Source organism: Canis lupus, chromosome 10 (genome assembly GCF_011100685.1).
Source record: "Canis lupus familiaris isolate Mischka breed German Shepherd chromosome 10, alternate assembly UU_Cfam_GSD_1.0, whole genome shotgun sequence".
Lineage (NCBI taxonomy): Eukaryota > Metazoa > Chordata > Mammalia > Carnivora > Canidae > Canis > Canis lupus.
In genome coordinates this window covers 22,742,774-22,760,136 of record NC_049231.1, presented here as the reverse complement: position 1 = coordinate 22,760,136, position 17,363 = coordinate 22,742,774, and the positions used below count along the sequence as shown (strand labels likewise).

Below are 17,363 nucleotides of genomic sequence, written 5' to 3'. Positions count from 1 at the left end.
GTGTGATGGTTTTTAAAATTCAAACAGAAATAACTTTACCTGTTACCCACAGGATCCTCCCACCAGCCTGAAAGGTGGAGACTGTGATCACCCCCATTTACAGATGAGAAGCCCGAGGCCAAGCTGTGCCCCAGGTCACACGGCCAGTGTGTGGCTTCCACCCTATTCCTCCTGGGGAGGTCCATTCACCCAACAGCCCAGGGCACCTGCACTGGGGAGCCCATGCCCCCCGAAATCAGTGTGTGGGCAGAGTCCCTGGCCTGTCTGGCGACATCCTCAGGACCTATTTCTAGTGCTCCCTGCCCCCACAGGCAATGCCCCAGACAGACGCCCTGCACATTAACATCATCTCACATCGACGTATCAATTCCACAAGCCCCATCCTCATCTCCATTAAGTACCTACGCCGGAAGACCAGCCTCGTTAGAGCCCATGGAAGCTCTCCCCTGGCCTCCCCACTGGCCTGTCCCCACCGGCCCCGTCCAGCACGTCCACTTCCTGCTCAAGCAACTCGGCCTGGCCTTCCCCAGCCTTCAGCATAAGCTACTGGAGGGCCTGCTGCGTGCCTCTTGCCTCCGGGCAGCCAACGGGGCACACAGGACCAGTACGGCGAGCAGCCCCTGGCCTCTCCAGGGCGGAAGCCAGCTGGCAAGATGTGACAACATGTTCACAGGAAAAAACCAGCCAGAGATGATGATGACAATGACACTGGTGGGTCACCATAACCGAAGACCAAACACAGGCTGCGCTGTCCACGGGGTCTGCACCAGGTGCCAGCTGCACCCATGCCTCTCCCCGTGGGCCTCTCCTCTCCACGTCCACTGCCACCACCCTGGCGGTGCCCCAGATGACAACATGAGCCCAGCTGGCCCCTCTCCTGGCATCCTTGGCTGCGGCGACCCCTCCATCTGCCGTGTCCCAGAGGCTCTCGGCCCCCTCCTCTCTCTCCACCCCTCTGGCACTCTGGGCTGTGGCCGGGTCTCCCATCTCCCCCAGAACTCAGCACCCCGTGGCCCAAGCCTTCAACAGGCCGCCCTCCTGCCTCCAACTTGGACGTGATCTTGGAGCTGCAGCTCCCAGAAGCCTTCCCAGGCACCCCGTCTCATCTGTGCCCCCCCAACCACACCCCCTGCCTCTTGTCTTACTGCATTTGATGCACTGGGCATGAGCTTTTGAGGACAGAGAAGGCGTCTTGATGCTTATGGCTGCTGCGGCTTCCAACAACAGCTACCACCCCACAGCTCTGGAGGCCAGAGGCCAACAGAGGCCACATGGGGCTCAAATCAGGGTGTGGGCACCACTGCTCCCCTCCGGAGGCTGCAGGGGCAATTCCTTGTCTTGCCTGCAGCTGTAGCCACACTGATCGCCCTGTCACCTTCCTCCTCTGGCAGGAACCCCTGTGAGCACACCCAGGATAACCTCCCATCCGAACGCAGCCTCCAGCCTCCTCAGCACAAAAGGTGAAATACTCACAGGTTGGAGCATTAGGACGTGGACATGTCTGGAGGCCATTACTCTATTGACCATACTCACGTCACAATCCTAACGTGGTAGGTGCTCGGAAGCCCATGGGCCTGACGACTGAATGAGACTCTAGAGTCTCCCCCACCCCACCTGGGAAAAAGGACTGGTCGTGCGTGCTTGTGTCTGTGACCTCCTGCAACTTCCACACATCCTCAGCACCCAGTCAGCCTTCCCCTGTCTGAGCCCTTCCCACCCTGGGCACCCCAGCTCCCTGCCCAGCTGTTGGGACACCCCCACTCAGTGGAGCCATGTGTCTCCTACATGGCAATTAGGTCAAAGTCCTCACTTAGGATCTGGTGGCCATTCAAGGGGTAACCCCCACCCTCCCCTTTATTCATTTAACAAGCCTGCACCAAGGGCTGGCCCTGGGGGTCCCTGCTCCCCCACCAGAACATGTGGCAATGCTCCCCCCTTCTTCACAGGCTGTTGAGCACAGGGCCAACGAAGTGACCTGCTCCAAGCCAAAGAGGCTCAATACAAATGAGAATCTCTCCGAGCTCCTAACGCCGTGACAGGCTCCATTTACCAGAACCACCCACACTTGAGGACACAGCACAGCCTCCTGCCAACCCAGCCCACCCTCATCCCAACAAGGGACACAAGCCGTCAGGCCCTTCGTGTCAAAGCCACGTCCTGAGCCAACACGTGACATGGGGGGCAGCTCCTGCACAAGTCAGGAGGAGCGTTTAGGAGCACCCCTTACACCAATAAGGCCACAGAATCTCAGAGTTTAGGTTACTAGCCTGAAGTCACTGAGCTGGGAAGGGGAGTGCTCCTCTGGAGTGGGGGACCCAAGTGTGGAAGTCCCCACCTGCCCCCCACCCCCGGGGGCCGCTGAGCTTGCCCAGTGGACATAAGGGCAGAAAAGCCAGCCCCGTGTGAACCCACCACGTAGCCTGCAGGGAAACGGGGGTGAGGAGGTGCTGCAGGGGCTGCATCCAGGCCAGAAGGCCCTCCACTCCTGCAGCCACTGAGCCAAGCAAGTGGGGGTGAGGTGGGACCCGGCACCCCCAACTGTCCCACGGCAGCGGGAGGCCAGTGGGGGAGGCGGGCGCAGGAGGAACCCAGCAGCAGGAGCCAGCCTGACTGCCAGCAAACCCAAGGTGAGGCAGAGGAGAGCCAGGCTTTCAAACCTGGGCCCGGGAGGGCGGCAGGGCAGCGCTGCCTTCCTGGGGGAATAACGCCTCGCGCTTTCCAAATCCACTGGACATGATCCTTTCCGGAAGTGCTTCTGGGGACTCCAGCCAGATCCCTGCTCCCACGGGCAGGGGCAGTGTGTTCTGACCCTGGGATGCTGGGTCCAGACCCCTCGGAAGCCAGTGGCATTCTGGGTGGAACTCCCCAAAAATCAGTCCTGCCTCACCACAAGGGGGGAGAGCCCATCAAAATTCCCACCAGAATGCTGGGGGCAGAAGGAACCACTCACTCCTCCAAGGCCAGGACCAATCGGAACTGGGCCCCAAACCACCATGATCCTGGGGCTGAAACCCTGTGGCATTCTTTTATTTTCACTGTTATCGTTTACTAAAGAAAGTCACACACATACTTGTTTAAAAACTCACAGAGCACTAGCGGGCGAGGAACGGAAAACCCAGTTCTCCTCCCCACCCCCAATCCCGCGCAGAGCAAACCGCTGGTTGATTCTTCTCTTACCCTCAATTTTCTGATGTGCTTAGATCTTTCACAATCTTTTTTTTTTTTTAAAGATTTTATTTATCTATTTATTCAGACACATAGAGAGAGACACAAAGAGAGAGGGAGAGAAAGAGGCAGAGACAGGCAGAGGGAGAAGCAGGCTCCACGCATGGAGCCAGACATGGCACTCGATCCGGGGACCCCGGGATCACATCCTGGGCTGAAGGTGGCGCTAAACCACTGAGCCACCGGGGCTGCCCATTCTTTCACAATTTACACGGTTTCCACAGGCTACTGATTTTCAACAGAGGAAGACAAGGACTTGGCCAGGTTCACTCACACGAGCTTCCCTCCTCCCGGCGTGGGCCCAGCAGGAGCGTGGTCTTACCTGGGCGTTTACCGCGTGTTCTGCTCCACGGTAGTCCACACAGCGATGGCACTTACCTTCTCGGCCAAGACTTCATTCTCCTAGAGTAAATCACCGCTCGTCTGCTTGCTTCGTTTGCCTTGTGGCCACTCGCAATCCTGTCCCGGGCTGCAGCAAGTCCTCTGGATGCTCTCAGTCCCACGGGTGACCCGGGGTCTCCTCGGGCTGGATGCGGCCACTCCCTGAGCTCCCCGCTGGGGTCTCCCACGCGCTGCGGAGCCCACCCTCTCGCTGTGTCCCAAGCACGGGCCTGACCAGGACGAGCATCGGCGTCCACCTGGCTGTGCCCGGCTGTTCGGCTGCGCAGAGAATTCAGGGCTGGAGAGCCTGGGCCCCAGAACCGCGTCCCGACTCCCGGCTGCCAGTGCTGAGAAGTCTGGGCGCCCGCTCCCCGGTCCTCGACGGCGGCCTGGCCTCTGGAGCCCAGAGGCTTCCCAGGAGCGGGCTCCATGCTCCTCCTCCCATCTGTCCGTCTGTCTGTCATGCCAGGCACTGAGGGAGGGGGGCTCCCTAGCTCCTGCCCTCGGGTTCTGGACACCCTGGGTCCCTAAACGTTCTCTCCTCCTACTCTGTTCTCTTCTCGGAACCCCGAGATCTTCCGATTTTCTTGTCTCTGCCCCTGTCTGCCCTCATTCCATAAAGACTTTTCTTTTACTTCGGGAGATATCTCCCCACCTGCCCATCCAAACCTCAGCACGGGGTTGTCAGACCTTCCACGCCCGAACTCTCAATCCAGGCTCTGTCAAGATGTGCCCTGGCTCCCGTCTATCCTCGGGGAGGCACGTCTGTCTTCACTCTCCGAGGCGGCTCCAGAGACGCAGGAGTACAGGGGGGCAGGGGGACTGCCCTCCTAGGTTTTCCTCCGTTTGTACGTCGCCCTGGATTCCTCCGAGCTCCCTTTCCACCTTTTGAGTTTGCAGGTCTCTGTCCCTCGTTTTGGAGACTTGAAGACCCGGTGCCTTGAGTCCGTCTGCAGGTAGGATGAGCCCCCAGACGCAGCCATCTGGGGGGCCTCCCGTGTCCATGGCAGCACACTCCCAGGGGCATGGCACTGCTACAGCCTCGGCTCGCCGCCCTGGGGGAGCACCTGCCTCCCGGGAGCCAAGCAGCACTTCTCTCACAAGGATGCAGCTTGCCCCTGAACCCTACTTCCGATATGGCACTGCATCCCAGCCTACAGCTGTCTGTGCTCGACATCCCCGAATCCACATCCCGGTGCTGTGTCCCCCCCGCAGCTGCCACCCCTCAGCTGTCCGGTGCCCCCCGCTGCTGGAGCCCCGCAGCTGGAAACAGTTCATGCACCCCTGCGGCCCTCCTGCCTCCCGTGTCTCGACCCTCCACCTGCTAAGTCAGTGACATTCGTCCACCGCATCCGATCGTGGGGTCCACGGGCATCCGGCACCCCAAGTCCCTGCCTCTTCTCCTCTGAGGGTTTCAGACCTTTCGCCTCCTTGATCATCACACAGTGAGGTCTTAAGAGGAAGCAGACATGAGCTCACGTGTTCAATGGGCACCCCCCCATCAATGTGCCATGGTCTGGAGTCACCGGACAGTGACGTGTTACAGCTGGGACTGTCCAGGAACACCGACAGCCAAGCATCTGAAGCTGTACCCCAGAGTGGGCCCGGGCCACCCAGGACCAAGGTGCTCCCAGGCCCCGCCCCAGGCTGTCCCCACACAAGCTGAGACGGCCCCCAGGATGCTCCTGCCCAGAAGAGAGCACAGGGATGATTCACAGCCAGGTAAGCTCCTGTCGCCCCTCCTGGGAGCCTTCACATGTGCCCTCTCAGCTCTCACGGGAACCTCCAGACACATGAGGGGACAGCGTGCCCCAGACAGATGCAGCCCAGTCCCTCGGCTGCAACGGGTACAATGCGAGACCAGAAGCACTCCGTGGCTCACACAGGTGCCCGGTGTTACCTTAGCAACAGTGGGAACGGTGCTCAGCGTCCCAGGCACAGTCACAGCAACTCAGCCATGTCCTCATTCGACTGTCACAAGCCCCTCGGTGACCACCACCATCAGATTTCACACGCGAAGAACCAGCGCAGAGGTGAACTGCCCCAGGTCGCAGACGCCAGCAGGCCAGGAACCCAGAACCCAGCCCCTCAGCTTGGACCCCAGAACCCAGTGCTTCCTCACACACACCACACACACACACTCATACACGCCACCACATATACATATGGCACCCCGCACACCACACACATTCATACACACCACACACACACGATACACACCACACTCTATACACCGTCACTCATACACGCTGCACACATATACACATCACACACACACCACGCAGAGCCATAAACACCATACACACACACACAAATGACATATATACCACATGCCACACATTCATACACACCACACACATACGTGACACACACACCAGACTTATACATACAATACACACACACACCTTCATACACATCACACACTTACATGACACACACACCACATTCACACCACACATACCACAGTCATACACACCAAACACATGACACACACACAACACATATACACTATATACAACACACATACCACACACAAAGATAACACATATGTATACAAACACTGCACACATACACGTTACAGATAAACACACATACACATACAATATACATACACTCCTCCAAAGCTTACAAAGCAAATAGGCAGCAAAACCAAGGCTCTGAGCCACGTGTTCTCACTTCCAGGCCTCAGCTCTCACCCTGAAGCCCCCACAGCTGGGGATGGAATGAGGCTGAGGCAGAGGGAGGAAGCAGCTGGGACTGCCCCCCACCACTGAGGGAACTTAGCTTCTCGGCCCACAGAGCTCCCCATGCCAGCATCTGTGCCCCTGCTGGACACAGCACACACACACACACACCCCCACTGAGATGACAAGGTGTCTGTAGCACACCTGACAGCCCTGGCTTCCCACAGTCCCTGTCTGATGAGGCCCCTAGGATCTGGGGCCCAGACCTCCAGCCGAGCTCTTCCTTCAAGTCTGGCGGGCCTGACACGGCCACCACACCTCTGGCCCTCAAGCTCCAAGCAGGAAACTCTCCTGGGCTTTGAGTTCCTGGGATCACAGATGTTGACACAAGTCCAGGCCCCTACACACAAACCCCTCCCAAGAGGGTGCCGGTCCACCAGGCAGATGCTGCGGCTCCACCCACGAGGGAGAGGCCCCACCTCCTATGAGGGCCCAGCAAAGTCAGTGGAGGCTCCTCTTAAAAAGTATCCTCTGACAAAGGACCCTCAGGACGGGACAAGCCAGTGAATCATAGGGGACACTATGGTGGACAGCAGTGGGAGCCCCCGTTCTCCACCATGCCCCACCCACACTCTGCCATGTGGCCTCACAGCTCCTCCTGAAGAAGGCAGCGCCTCTCTCTGATGCTGGGCACAATCAGTGGCTCGCTGTGGCCAAGCAAGAGGCAAAGCCACAGAACTCTGCATACTTCTGCCGCCACCGAGAGGGGGACATTCCCTGGCTAGCCCACACGTCGCAGCACGAGGAGAGACACCTGGAGCAGAGCTGCCCCGCTCAGCCCAGCCAGGCCTGAAGCCTCCACTTGACCCGCAGGCGCGTGGGGGTTTGGCCGAGACCAGCGACAGCAGACACTACAGCAGGCTATAGTAACAGTCTTGTTTCAAGGCACTGAGTCCAGAGGGTCTTTCACGCAGCAACAAACCCAAGATGTTCCAGGTGGAGCTGACACGAAAGAGGGACAAAGAAAACAGGGCCTAACAAAGTACTAGGCCCAAGCAGGGCGCTACAGGCACATTACCACATTCAACCCTCCAACCGCTCTGCGAGACAAGGCACATCACCCCCACGTCCAGGAGCAGGATGCAAAAAGGGTGACGGCCTCCCCCGAAACCGAGACTCAGGCCAGGTGGCTGTAAGCCGCCCTGCCTGCAACAGACCCTCTCAGTGCCCAGCCGCCCACCCCAGCCACCCTGGACGTCATCACCTGCAGCTCAAGCAGACGGGCCCCACACAAGAAGGCTCTCACTTCCCACTCAGAGGGAAGTGCCAGGAGCCAAGGCCCCAAGCACCCTCACCTGCTGAGAGACAGGACTGGCCGGAGAGCACTGGCCTCCTCCCCTCAAGAGAGCCCCTGGGCCATATCTGCACCCTCTCTGGAGCCCCCCGCAGGCAGAGCCCCAGGACCCACGAGGGCACCACTCCTGAGACCACCTCCCACCTCACTTCTCCATTCAACCCCTGCTTCAGGCTCTCCGGGACCGGAGCACGCCCCCTCCGGGGAGAGGCAGACCAACCAAAGGCACGCCCCTGGGGCACGGGCTTATAGACGTTGTGTCTGAAATCCTGGCTCGGCCACTCCCTAACACCCGGATGCTGAGCAAGAATGAGCCCTGAGCCCCTCTAGGCCTGTCTCCCCAGCGGCATGGTGAGGACCACCACGTGGATTGCATGTCGTGATGTCTGCTGCCGAAGGCATCAGTGGTGGTGACCGTGGGGCTGACCATGGAGGTGGAGTAGGTTTGTACCCAACACATGGCCCTGGGGGCCAGCCCGCCCAGAGCCAGGGGCTCTACTGCCAGCACCTGGGCCGGCTTCTCCTTAGGCCGGCCCAGGCCTTCACTTCCTCACCTGCAAGTGGGCCTTCCTCACCTGCAAGTGGGCCTCCTTCCCAGTGAAGCTATGGCACCCAGCACAGATACAGGAAATGCTCACACCTCCTGGTCCTGCTCTGAGGCTTGAGAAAGACAAACAGCCATGGCCCAGTCCACTGCCCTGTCACCGGCGGGTGGGGAGTGCAGGCTCAGGATGCCCTGGCTCATTTCAGGCTGAGCCAGGCCTCCTGAGAGCTAGCTGTGCACCACAGAACACACACAAGCCCAACCTGGGGTCTCTGGCTTTCTACTCCTTCTGGAAATGACTTATTTGGCTCCCAGAAAACTCCGTAACTCTGCAAAGCATGCCCTGGGGAGGTTCCACATCCCAACACCCCCTTTGCTAACCTTTATGCCCTCCATAAGCCTGTGCAGGGTCCTCGCTCTCTACTAACAGCAGAGATCATGTGATACAGCACACCACCTGATGTTCCAGAAGCTGCAGGCCTGCCTACTGCCTCATCTGACTGTCAAGACACAAGGAAGTGGTGCCGCTTCCCCCAGGGTACAGGGAACTGGGAGAAGCATGGCTCTACACTAACAAGGAAAGACTAGATGGACAAGATCCTCCCCTGACTCCAAGTCCATCAGACAGCTAAAGCTGCAGGACCACCAAGAAGCAGAAAATCCTGAAAGACAGGCCCTCCAGATGGTCAGGCAGAGACGCAAGGCTCCTTGCAAGTGGGAAAGAAGAATTCAGGTAAACTACTAACTGCAAAGACTAAACTGTGAGCTTGCAGAGCCAGACACAAGGAGAGGGCTGGCATCAAACACACTCAGGTCTGGTTCTCACAAGGACGAGGGCTGGCAGGCTGGAGACAGAGTGCCTCCGTGCTAGGGCTGCAGGAAAAGGGGAACCGTGCCAGGGTCCTTCTCTCTCTCTGGGAAAAATGCTTTAAGACACTGGAGGAAGAAGAGCCAATCCTGTTGCCCCAAGAGCCCCAGCTGAAGAACCAATGTGGCTTTTGAATGGGTTAAAGAAAAATACCTCTGCCCTCAGTGGGGAGCAGAAACCATCCCCGGGGCTCTATCAGAGACCCCTAAATACTGCAAGAGAGAAGTAAAACTCTCCTGTGCAAGATCCACCATCAAGGCTGAGTTGGCTGCTGCCGGGGTGGTGGCAGTTGCGGGATCTCTGAGAGCTCCACCAAAACCCAGGAGCTCAGAACCTGCCTAAGCCTGAAACTCTAAGGCTGCAGCTGGACCAGATGACAGAGCACATCCCTCTCAAAATCCTTCCTCTGTAAGCCAGCAAATCAGAGCAACAAGTAACAATAGTTTACCCCTGGGGGAAAGACAAGGGTGTGGGGATCAGGAACAACAGGGAAAGAACCTCCAGAAAAGCCCCATGCTAAGCACAAGGTGATGCTATAGGAATTAAGACGAGTAGGTCATTCAAGTGACCAGAGCAGCAGTAGAACCCAAATACAGCCCAACTCATACCAGACTGACTCCCCTCCAATGCTAACGGTGTGGCAGAAAAAGGCAGGCCCATTTCCAAGCATAAATACAACTGACCTTTGTCTCCAGAGTCAGAACACTGTGTCCAGCATTCAATCAAAAAGTATACTCCTTTTAAAAAGACTGAAGAAAAAGAAATCAATCTCATGTCAAGAGACAAATCAATCAAAAGAATCAGACTCTGAGAATTTAAAATAAGTCTGTTTAACATGCTAAAAGACTTCACAGAAAAGGTGGACACCATGCTTGAACAGATAAGATATTTTGGCAACGACTTGGAAACTAAAAGTGAAAAAGCCAGAGGAAAAATCAAAACACAGAAACAGAAACATAGAATGCTTCTGAATGGCTCACAGACTTGACCTCATAGATCTGACACAGTGGAGGAAAAAAATCAGTCAACCGAAAGAATGGTCAACGGAAATTTTCCCAAAGAGAAAGAATGAAAAAACATCCAAGAGCTATGGGACAATATCTATCTCACACATACGTAACTGGAATCTCAGAAGGAAAGAGAGAGAACAAGACAGAAGAAATATCTGAGGAGCTAATAGCTGAGAATTTTTCCAAAATAATGAAAGGTAACAAACTGCAGATCCACAAGGCTCAGAGAACCCCAAGCAGAAGTTATCAGCCCCCCAACCAAAAAATAGATATCTGGATATATCATATTCAAAGTGCTGAAAATCAAAAGAGAAAATCTTGAAGGCACTCAGAAGAAAAGAGACCCACTCCACAAAGGAACAAGGAATTATAACCAAACTTTTCATCAGGAATGATGTAAGCCAGAAGACAACAGGGCGACTCCTCTAGAGTGCTGAACGACACAAGGAGGGGGACCCAGGAAGGAGGACAGCTGGTCCCACACTTAACAGATGAGTAGCACCATGAAGGTGAGAAGTCCTCATCAAGATCAGAGGGAAGGGGAAGGAGGAGAGGGACGGGGAGGGGAAGAGTACACCAGACACAGGAGCAAAGGCAAGAAAGAAAGAAAGAACCTGGTGCCTTCCGACGGTTCCACGGGCCTGGCAGGTGAGGAGTCCAGGTCCCAGGAGAACAGGCTACGGAGCTTATCGTTGCCTGAAGCAAAGAAGAGTCAGCGAAGATGTCTAATGAGGGAGCAACCAGGATCAGGTTTGTTTCTAAGAGGTCACTTCAGCTACAGAGTGAGAGGTAGACTGAAGGGGGGAGGCCAGACGATGTTCCAGGTGAGAGAGGGAGGATCCCAAGATGGGAGCAGGGGTGGAGGGGGGCAGGCACACCTGAGAGCCCACTAGGTGCGGTCCAACAGGACAGCCACGGGCTACATGCAGTGACCGGGCACCTGGGATACGGCAAGTGCTCCTGAGGAACTGAATTTCTACTTTTGCTTCATCTCGATTCCTTGAATTTAAAAAGCCACATGTGGCTGGAGGCTACTGACGTGGGCGGCGCAGTCTAACCTGTCACCTGAGCTGAAATGTCAGAAACACAGAAATACTCTCAATAGTGGAGCGCTGCAAAAAAACCAGGATCTAATTACTGCTTTAACCACCAGAAAGGCCCGGCCCTGTGAGCCCCAGCTCCTCATCAGTGGGGACAGGGAGGGGACAAATAAGCAGACCGGGTAACAAAGTGGATAACAAAGTGCGTGTGGGAGGAGAGGCAGGAGAAGTCGTCAGAGCTGAGGAGGAAGGCGCAGTGGGGAATGAGGATGGGGCCCTGGAGCTGGGGGCGGGGGAGGGGGTGTGGGGCTCTGGGAGTCTCCTCCTATTCCACAGGAGTCAAGGCGCCCCTCCTCCTTTCTCTCTCCAGAGCCCTGGGGGCCGCTCTACCAGGCCCACGCAGCGGTAAGGAGAGAGGTCCCCCTCGCCAACCCAGGAACCTGGACGTGCCACCCTCCTCCCCATCCCCATCCCCAGTGTCCTGCTTACATGGAGGCGGCAGGAGAGGAGCAAAGGGAAGGAGCAGGGGGAGAGGGAAAGGAAAGAGGAAGGGCACAGCTGCTGGGGAGCAAGGCCTCGCCCTTCGAACCCCTGCCCGGCTCTCCGGGACGCAGGCCACCAACTGCCGTGCTGAAGAGCACTAGTCACCCTGCGCGGTGAAGCTGAAGGGCAGGGGCCGGCACGCTGATCCTGGAATGAACGTGAGCTCTCAGTGGAGACAGGCCCCCCAACGTGTCCTAGCCTGCCTCCTGGTCCACGCACCGAGGCCGTGAAGGGCCTTCTCCCCAGGCTGTGGGAAAATGATAGGAGATGCCATACGTGAACACCTGGGACACACCTGGGCGCCCATCGCCACTATCTCTCCTCCCACTCTCTGGGGCTCGATCACCTCCACCATCAACAGGTAAAAACTGCACACTCAGATGCCGGTTCCACCTCTTCCCCTCCTCGCCCCTCACTGGACTGTATCCATCTACAAAAAAGAGACAATCACAAGAACACAGGCTCACTCTGAGGCTCAAAAGAGGTAGACACTGGGACTGTAGCTGTATTTGGTAATCCCGCCCAGCCCCAGGCCACCTCCTCCATGCAGTCCTCCAGTGATGCTCCTTCTTGAGCCTCTGACTTGACCCTGAGAATAACCACCCCACCCTGACACGTCAGTTAGCTTTCAGCATCAGGAGCCCGGCTTCCTAATGTCGCTGTCAGCTCCTTGAAGAGAGTGTCACCACATTCACAACACTCCCCAACCTGCCTTTCCTAGGCTTGGTGACATGTGCATATAAAGAAAATGATGTCATCCACGTAGCCTGGGACCTGCGGGTCTCCCCCGCCAGCCTCCCCATCCCAAGCTGTCTTAAAAGTTCAGACTTAGATGCATCCATCAGGTCCAATCCCCTCATTCTTCGTGGGCAAACTGAGGTCACACGGCGACAGGGCCAGAACTGGGAGCCCGGTGCTCTTACCCCCCAGCGGTGATTCACTTCTTCCCTCCGAGTCAGTGACAGGAGAATGTGGATGCCCTTCAGAGCTGGTTGGAACCAAAATGAAAACAACATCAGGAAGCGGGCGCTCTGGCTCAGCCAAAGAGCATATCCCAAAGCTGATGCTCCATGACTTCAGGGAACCGGGAACCTGCTGACAAAACCAACAGCAGTGCTCACTGCCGCCCAGCACGGACAGCTGCTAGATGTTTCCACAGATGACCAGATTTAACACAACCATCTTGGGATCAAAGAGCAATAAGGTGAACGATGACAGACAAGGACAGAGATAGAACAGGCCTCCTCAGAAGGCACAGTGCCTCCCAGTATCTGGACCACGGTTTGAACTGGTGCCATCCCAGAGAACTGGCCACGATGGAAGCTTCTAACATCCCTGTAGTCTAATATGACAGCCACAGGCTACATGCGGTGACCGGGCACCTGAGACATGACAAGTGCTGCTGAGGAACTGAATTTCTACTTTTACTTCATCTCGATTCATTGAATTTAAAAGCCACACGTGGCTGGAGGCTACTGACCTAACCTGTCACCTAAACTGAAATGTCAGGAACACAGAAACGCTCCTAGAGTGTGGTGGGTGTTGAGGGAAAAAACAGGATCTAACTACCACCAGAAATCCCCCAGAGCTGTGAACCCCTGTTCCCATCAGCCAGGGGGCAGGAGGAGACACGGGGCTCTACAAGCCCTTCCAGCTCTGGCCGCTTGCAAGGCCATTCCGACCTCCCAGACTTGGGCACTGAGAACCCAAGGGGCCCCGTGGGCTCCCTCAGGGGCCTCTGCTAGCCCTGGCTACTTGTCCCGATTCTGGCACCAACCACCCCGCTGTCCCCCAGCAGAGGGTGAGCTCACTGAGGGCAGGCAGGCAGCAGACAGGACTTCTCCCTGCAACCCCAGCACCTAGAAAAGCATCTGGACACAATGGGTGCCAGGGAGCAGAGGCCAGCATGAATGACAGGACCCTTCCTTATGCTTACCATGCACCTGGCACGGGGAGGGGCGCTCATGCATCATCCCACTTCCTCCAAAGATGGTACAGTGGCCTCCCCTGCCCCAGTGGAAACCACGGCCCCAAGGGGTGGCAGGGTACTTGGCATACAGGACTCCATAAGCGGCTGCTCACCTACTCCCAAAGCATTCGGGTCCATCCCAAGCTGCTACCGGCCTGTGTTCAAGAAAATGGCCCCCAAGACCCAAGGGCTCAGCGACTGCGCAATTTAAGCTGCAAATTTCACGGCAGAGGATGCCAAGGCTCGGCCTAGCCCAAGGGCAAGGGCTTGCTGGAACCAGCTCTTCCTGCTACCGGAGGCCACTGGCAATGACTTCCAGGGCCCTTTTCTCTGGTCGAGAGAAAAATCTTCATGGCCGACTTTGGGGACTGGTTTTTACACACACACACACACACACACACACACACACACACCCCGATCATTCCATGTAACAAACTTCACGAACAGCGGGGCGGGGAGAATGAAAGCCTTTGGAGGCACTGGTAAGAGCCTGGAAAGGCCATGAAGGGCTTCAAATTTTTTCTAAGTTTTAAAGAGGTGGCTCTCTAGGGCTCTGCGTGTAGGGATCTCACACAAAGCACCAGGGGCTCAAGACCACCACTGGGTTTTCTGTCACCAAGGGAAAGGGCCCTGTTTTGTCTTCTTATTAAAAAGTCTAGCATGTGCTTTTGTCTGTCCTTGAAAGATTCAGTGACAAACATGATTTGAGTTTGGGTCCCCCAGAAAACTTCTTTAACAACCGCATTCCCCATCAAAACAGCCAGAAATGTCCCTGCAGAGCCAGGGTCCCTCTAGAGCATCCCCCACAAGCCCCAAGTACACAGTGTTCCAAGTGAGCCTCCTGGCCTGTGCCTCCTCCCCCTCCAGCTTCTTAACTTCGTAAAATGGAGGAAAGGAACGCCAAAACCTCCATCCCTCATCTGCAATTCAAGGGTCCTAAATCTGTGGCCAAACCAAGTTTTTCACAATTCATCTGGAGGCAAACCCTGTCCTAAACTGACATGAGATGACTTTTAGTCTTTATTGCTCCCACGTTTAAGGTGGGGGTCCAAGTACAGCCCCACCCCCCGGTGGGGGTGGTGGTCTTTCAGCTGTATGTTATATGGGGCTCTGAAGTGGGAAAAACGCTGAGCCCCATACCCATGGGGCTGTGGGGCTGCAGCAGAAGGAAAGCCCCTGGCCATGGCACGCGTCCTGGGTGCACCTTCTCCCCTTCCCCCTTCCCAAGGACAGCCTGGCAGCATTTCCAGATCTTCAAGCTCCCCCCCTCCCCGCCCCAACGCGATTCCCCACCCTCCCCAGCACTGCTGGCCCCTTCCCCAGCCTTCCTCAGAGAATCAGGCCTCCCCCTCAGGGGTCTGGGACCCTGCAACAGCTCTTCCAGCTGAGAGCCACGCATACAGCTCGCCCAGCAAGCTGCACGGCTGCTGATCCCACATGACCTCCAGGCTGGCCACCTTCTGGCCCAGGCTGTGGACACGCTGCACGGCCTGGATTCAGGTGTCTCCCTCCTTCTGCAACACAGTGGCAACAGGGGAAACCCTCAGCTGTGACCGAGAACGGGGAAGCTGCCTCTTTTCCCTGCGAACCTCAGAAGAGACACTACATAATGATCTCTGACACCAAGTCCCGGGCAGACCGGCCTGGTTCTAAAGCGCAGCTCTGCCGGTTCCCAGCTCCAGCTGTGTGACCTTGGGCAAGCCGCCGGCCGTCTCTGAGCCGCACCGCCTAGACTGGAAAGGGAAGATGACCGACCGTCCCGTCCCTTCCCTTCCCTTCCCTCGCGGCTGTCATGATCTGAGGTCAGGTAACGCCGGGAAACAGGAACGCCCTGGGTCCTGCCTGACGACACCGGCGTGCGGAGCCTGCGGAGCCGGCGCCGAAACAAGGCAACACCGGGCGTGCACTCGGAGCACGGCGGGCCCATCCCCCACCCGAGCCCACGCACAGGACGAGGGCCCCGACGCCCATCTCAAGCCCCTTCCCAAACCATCACCGCACTTTGCGCGCACCCGAGGCTGAAGCGGGCCCGGAACAGAGAGGCTGCGTGGCTGTCCAAGGTCACACAGCCCGCCCGGGGGCAGGGGAGGCAGCGGAGCGGTGGCCGCCCGGGCCTGTCCCCCTGGCCGCTCCAGGCACACGGGCTGCATCCCCGGGGGCCCACCTCGCAAGGTCTCCGGCCTCGGTTTCCCCAAATGCCGGCCGACCCCCCCGCCCCGTGGAGCTCCGGCCCCCGCCCTCCCCGCGCCCGGCCGGGCAGCCCCCGCGCCGGCGCGCCGCAGAGCAGGGCGGGTGGGGTCGGCGCGGGGCTCACCGGACTTGGGGTAGGTGACGATCCACACGTCGCTGGGCCGCACCGGGAAGTTGGCGATCTCCTCCATCTTCCCGCGGCAGAAGGGCGGCAGCCGCACGCCGTGGAACTCGAAGTACTTGCTCTCGAACTCGCCCGGGGTGCTGGGGGTCTCGGCCTCGCTCTCCGCCATGCCGCCGCCGCCGCCCGGCCCCGGAGCCGCGCCGCCCGCTCCCGGCCCGCCCCGCGCCCGCGCCCCGCCCGCGCCCGCGCCCGCGCCCGCGCCCGCGCCCGCCGCCAGCCGCCGAGCGGCGCTCCGCAGGCGTGACGTCACGGCGCCGCCCGCACCTCCGCCCCGCCCAGCCGCCGAGCGGCGCTCCGCAGGCGTGACGTCACGGCGCCGCCCGCACCTCCGCCCCGCCCAGCCGCCGCCCGGCGCTCCGCAGGCGTGACGTCACGGCGCCGCCCGCACCTCCGCCCCGCCCAGCCGCCGCCCGGCGCTCCGCAGCCGTGACGTCACGGCGCCACCCGCACCTCCGCCCCAGCCGCTGCGCGGCGCTCCGCATGCGTGACGTCACGGCGCCGCCCGACCCCCCCCCCGCCCCGCCCCAGCCGCCGCGCGCGGCGCCCCGCAGGCGTGACGTCACGGCGCCGTCCGCATCCGCGCCCCGCCCCGGCGGCTCTCCGCGGTGTGACGTCATGGCCCCGCCCGCCGCGCGCCGGCTGCCCTCCGCAGACGTGACGTGGTGGGCCGCCCAGGCCTCGCCGCCCCTGCGTGCCCTTACCCTCCTCGGGTGGCCCAGGCCCCGCCGCCTCGACCTCCCCGCCGGTACCCCACATCCCCTCCACCGCGCGTTCGTCCATCACCCCGCTGACCCCATCACTCAGCAAGTGCTCGACACAGGCCTGCAAACACTCCCCCTGCCAGTGACCTTAAAGATTCACCCCACGAATATTCAGGGACCCGATCCGGCCCGGGCACCGGCCCAGGTTCCCGAGGTACCACCAGGCAGAAGCCCGGCCCTCTCGGAGCCGACATTTGCCAAGAACCAAGATAGTCTCAGGTGGTGACGGGTGCGTGAACAACACGCTTCGTGGCCTCCTGCGGGCGGGAGCCGGGGGGTGTTAATTGCAGATTCCAGGGCCGACCCTGGACCTCAGGAGACAGGCTCTCTGGGGATAGCGCCCCCAAAACTGCATTTAATAAGGTACTTCTTTTTCATGCTGCAATTTGAGAGCAACCGAATTCTAAAGAGGTTTTAGTTTAACCCCTCATCCAGTTATTCACTCAACAGGCGTGTGTTGAGCGCCTACCACATGCCTGGTGCTGGGGAACAGAAGGATGAAAACAGTGGGGTCCTGGTCTGATTCTCGGCGTCTAGATGTCCTGGACGCTGGAAAGGGAATAATAAACTCTACCCCTAGGTTCTATAGCTGGGCTGGTGGACACAGATA

The 17,363-nt window shown here is 58.4% G+C and overlaps 1 protein-coding gene and 1 long non-coding RNA gene across 3 annotated transcripts in view; both read right to left on the bottom strand.

The window, feature by feature from the left end:
- The window catches only part of SULT4A1 (sulfotransferase family 4A member 1), a 33,522-nt gene extending 17,374 nt beyond the window's left edge, over nucleotides 1-16,148 (bottom strand). For both annotated transcript variants that reach the window (XR_005365513.1, XM_038550274.1), the window contains exon 1: nucleotides 15,933-16,148. Coding sequence is in view for 1 of the 2 variants with exons in the window: in XM_038550274.1 (XP_038406202.1) it covers nucleotides 15,933-16,101 (169 nt within the window). In the remaining variant the exon portion in view is untranslated. The remainder of the gene's footprint in view (nucleotides 1-15,932) is intronic.
- On the bottom strand, nucleotides 6,122-12,938 carry LOC119873616. Its single transcript, XR_005365514.1, has 3 exons — nucleotides 12,573-12,938; nucleotides 11,996-12,079; nucleotides 6,122-11,896 (listed from the first exon to the last, which is right to left on the bottom strand). It is a non-coding gene; the product is annotated as an uncharacterized LOC119873616 (long non-coding RNA).
- Nucleotides 16,149-17,363: the final 1,215 nt, after the last annotated feature.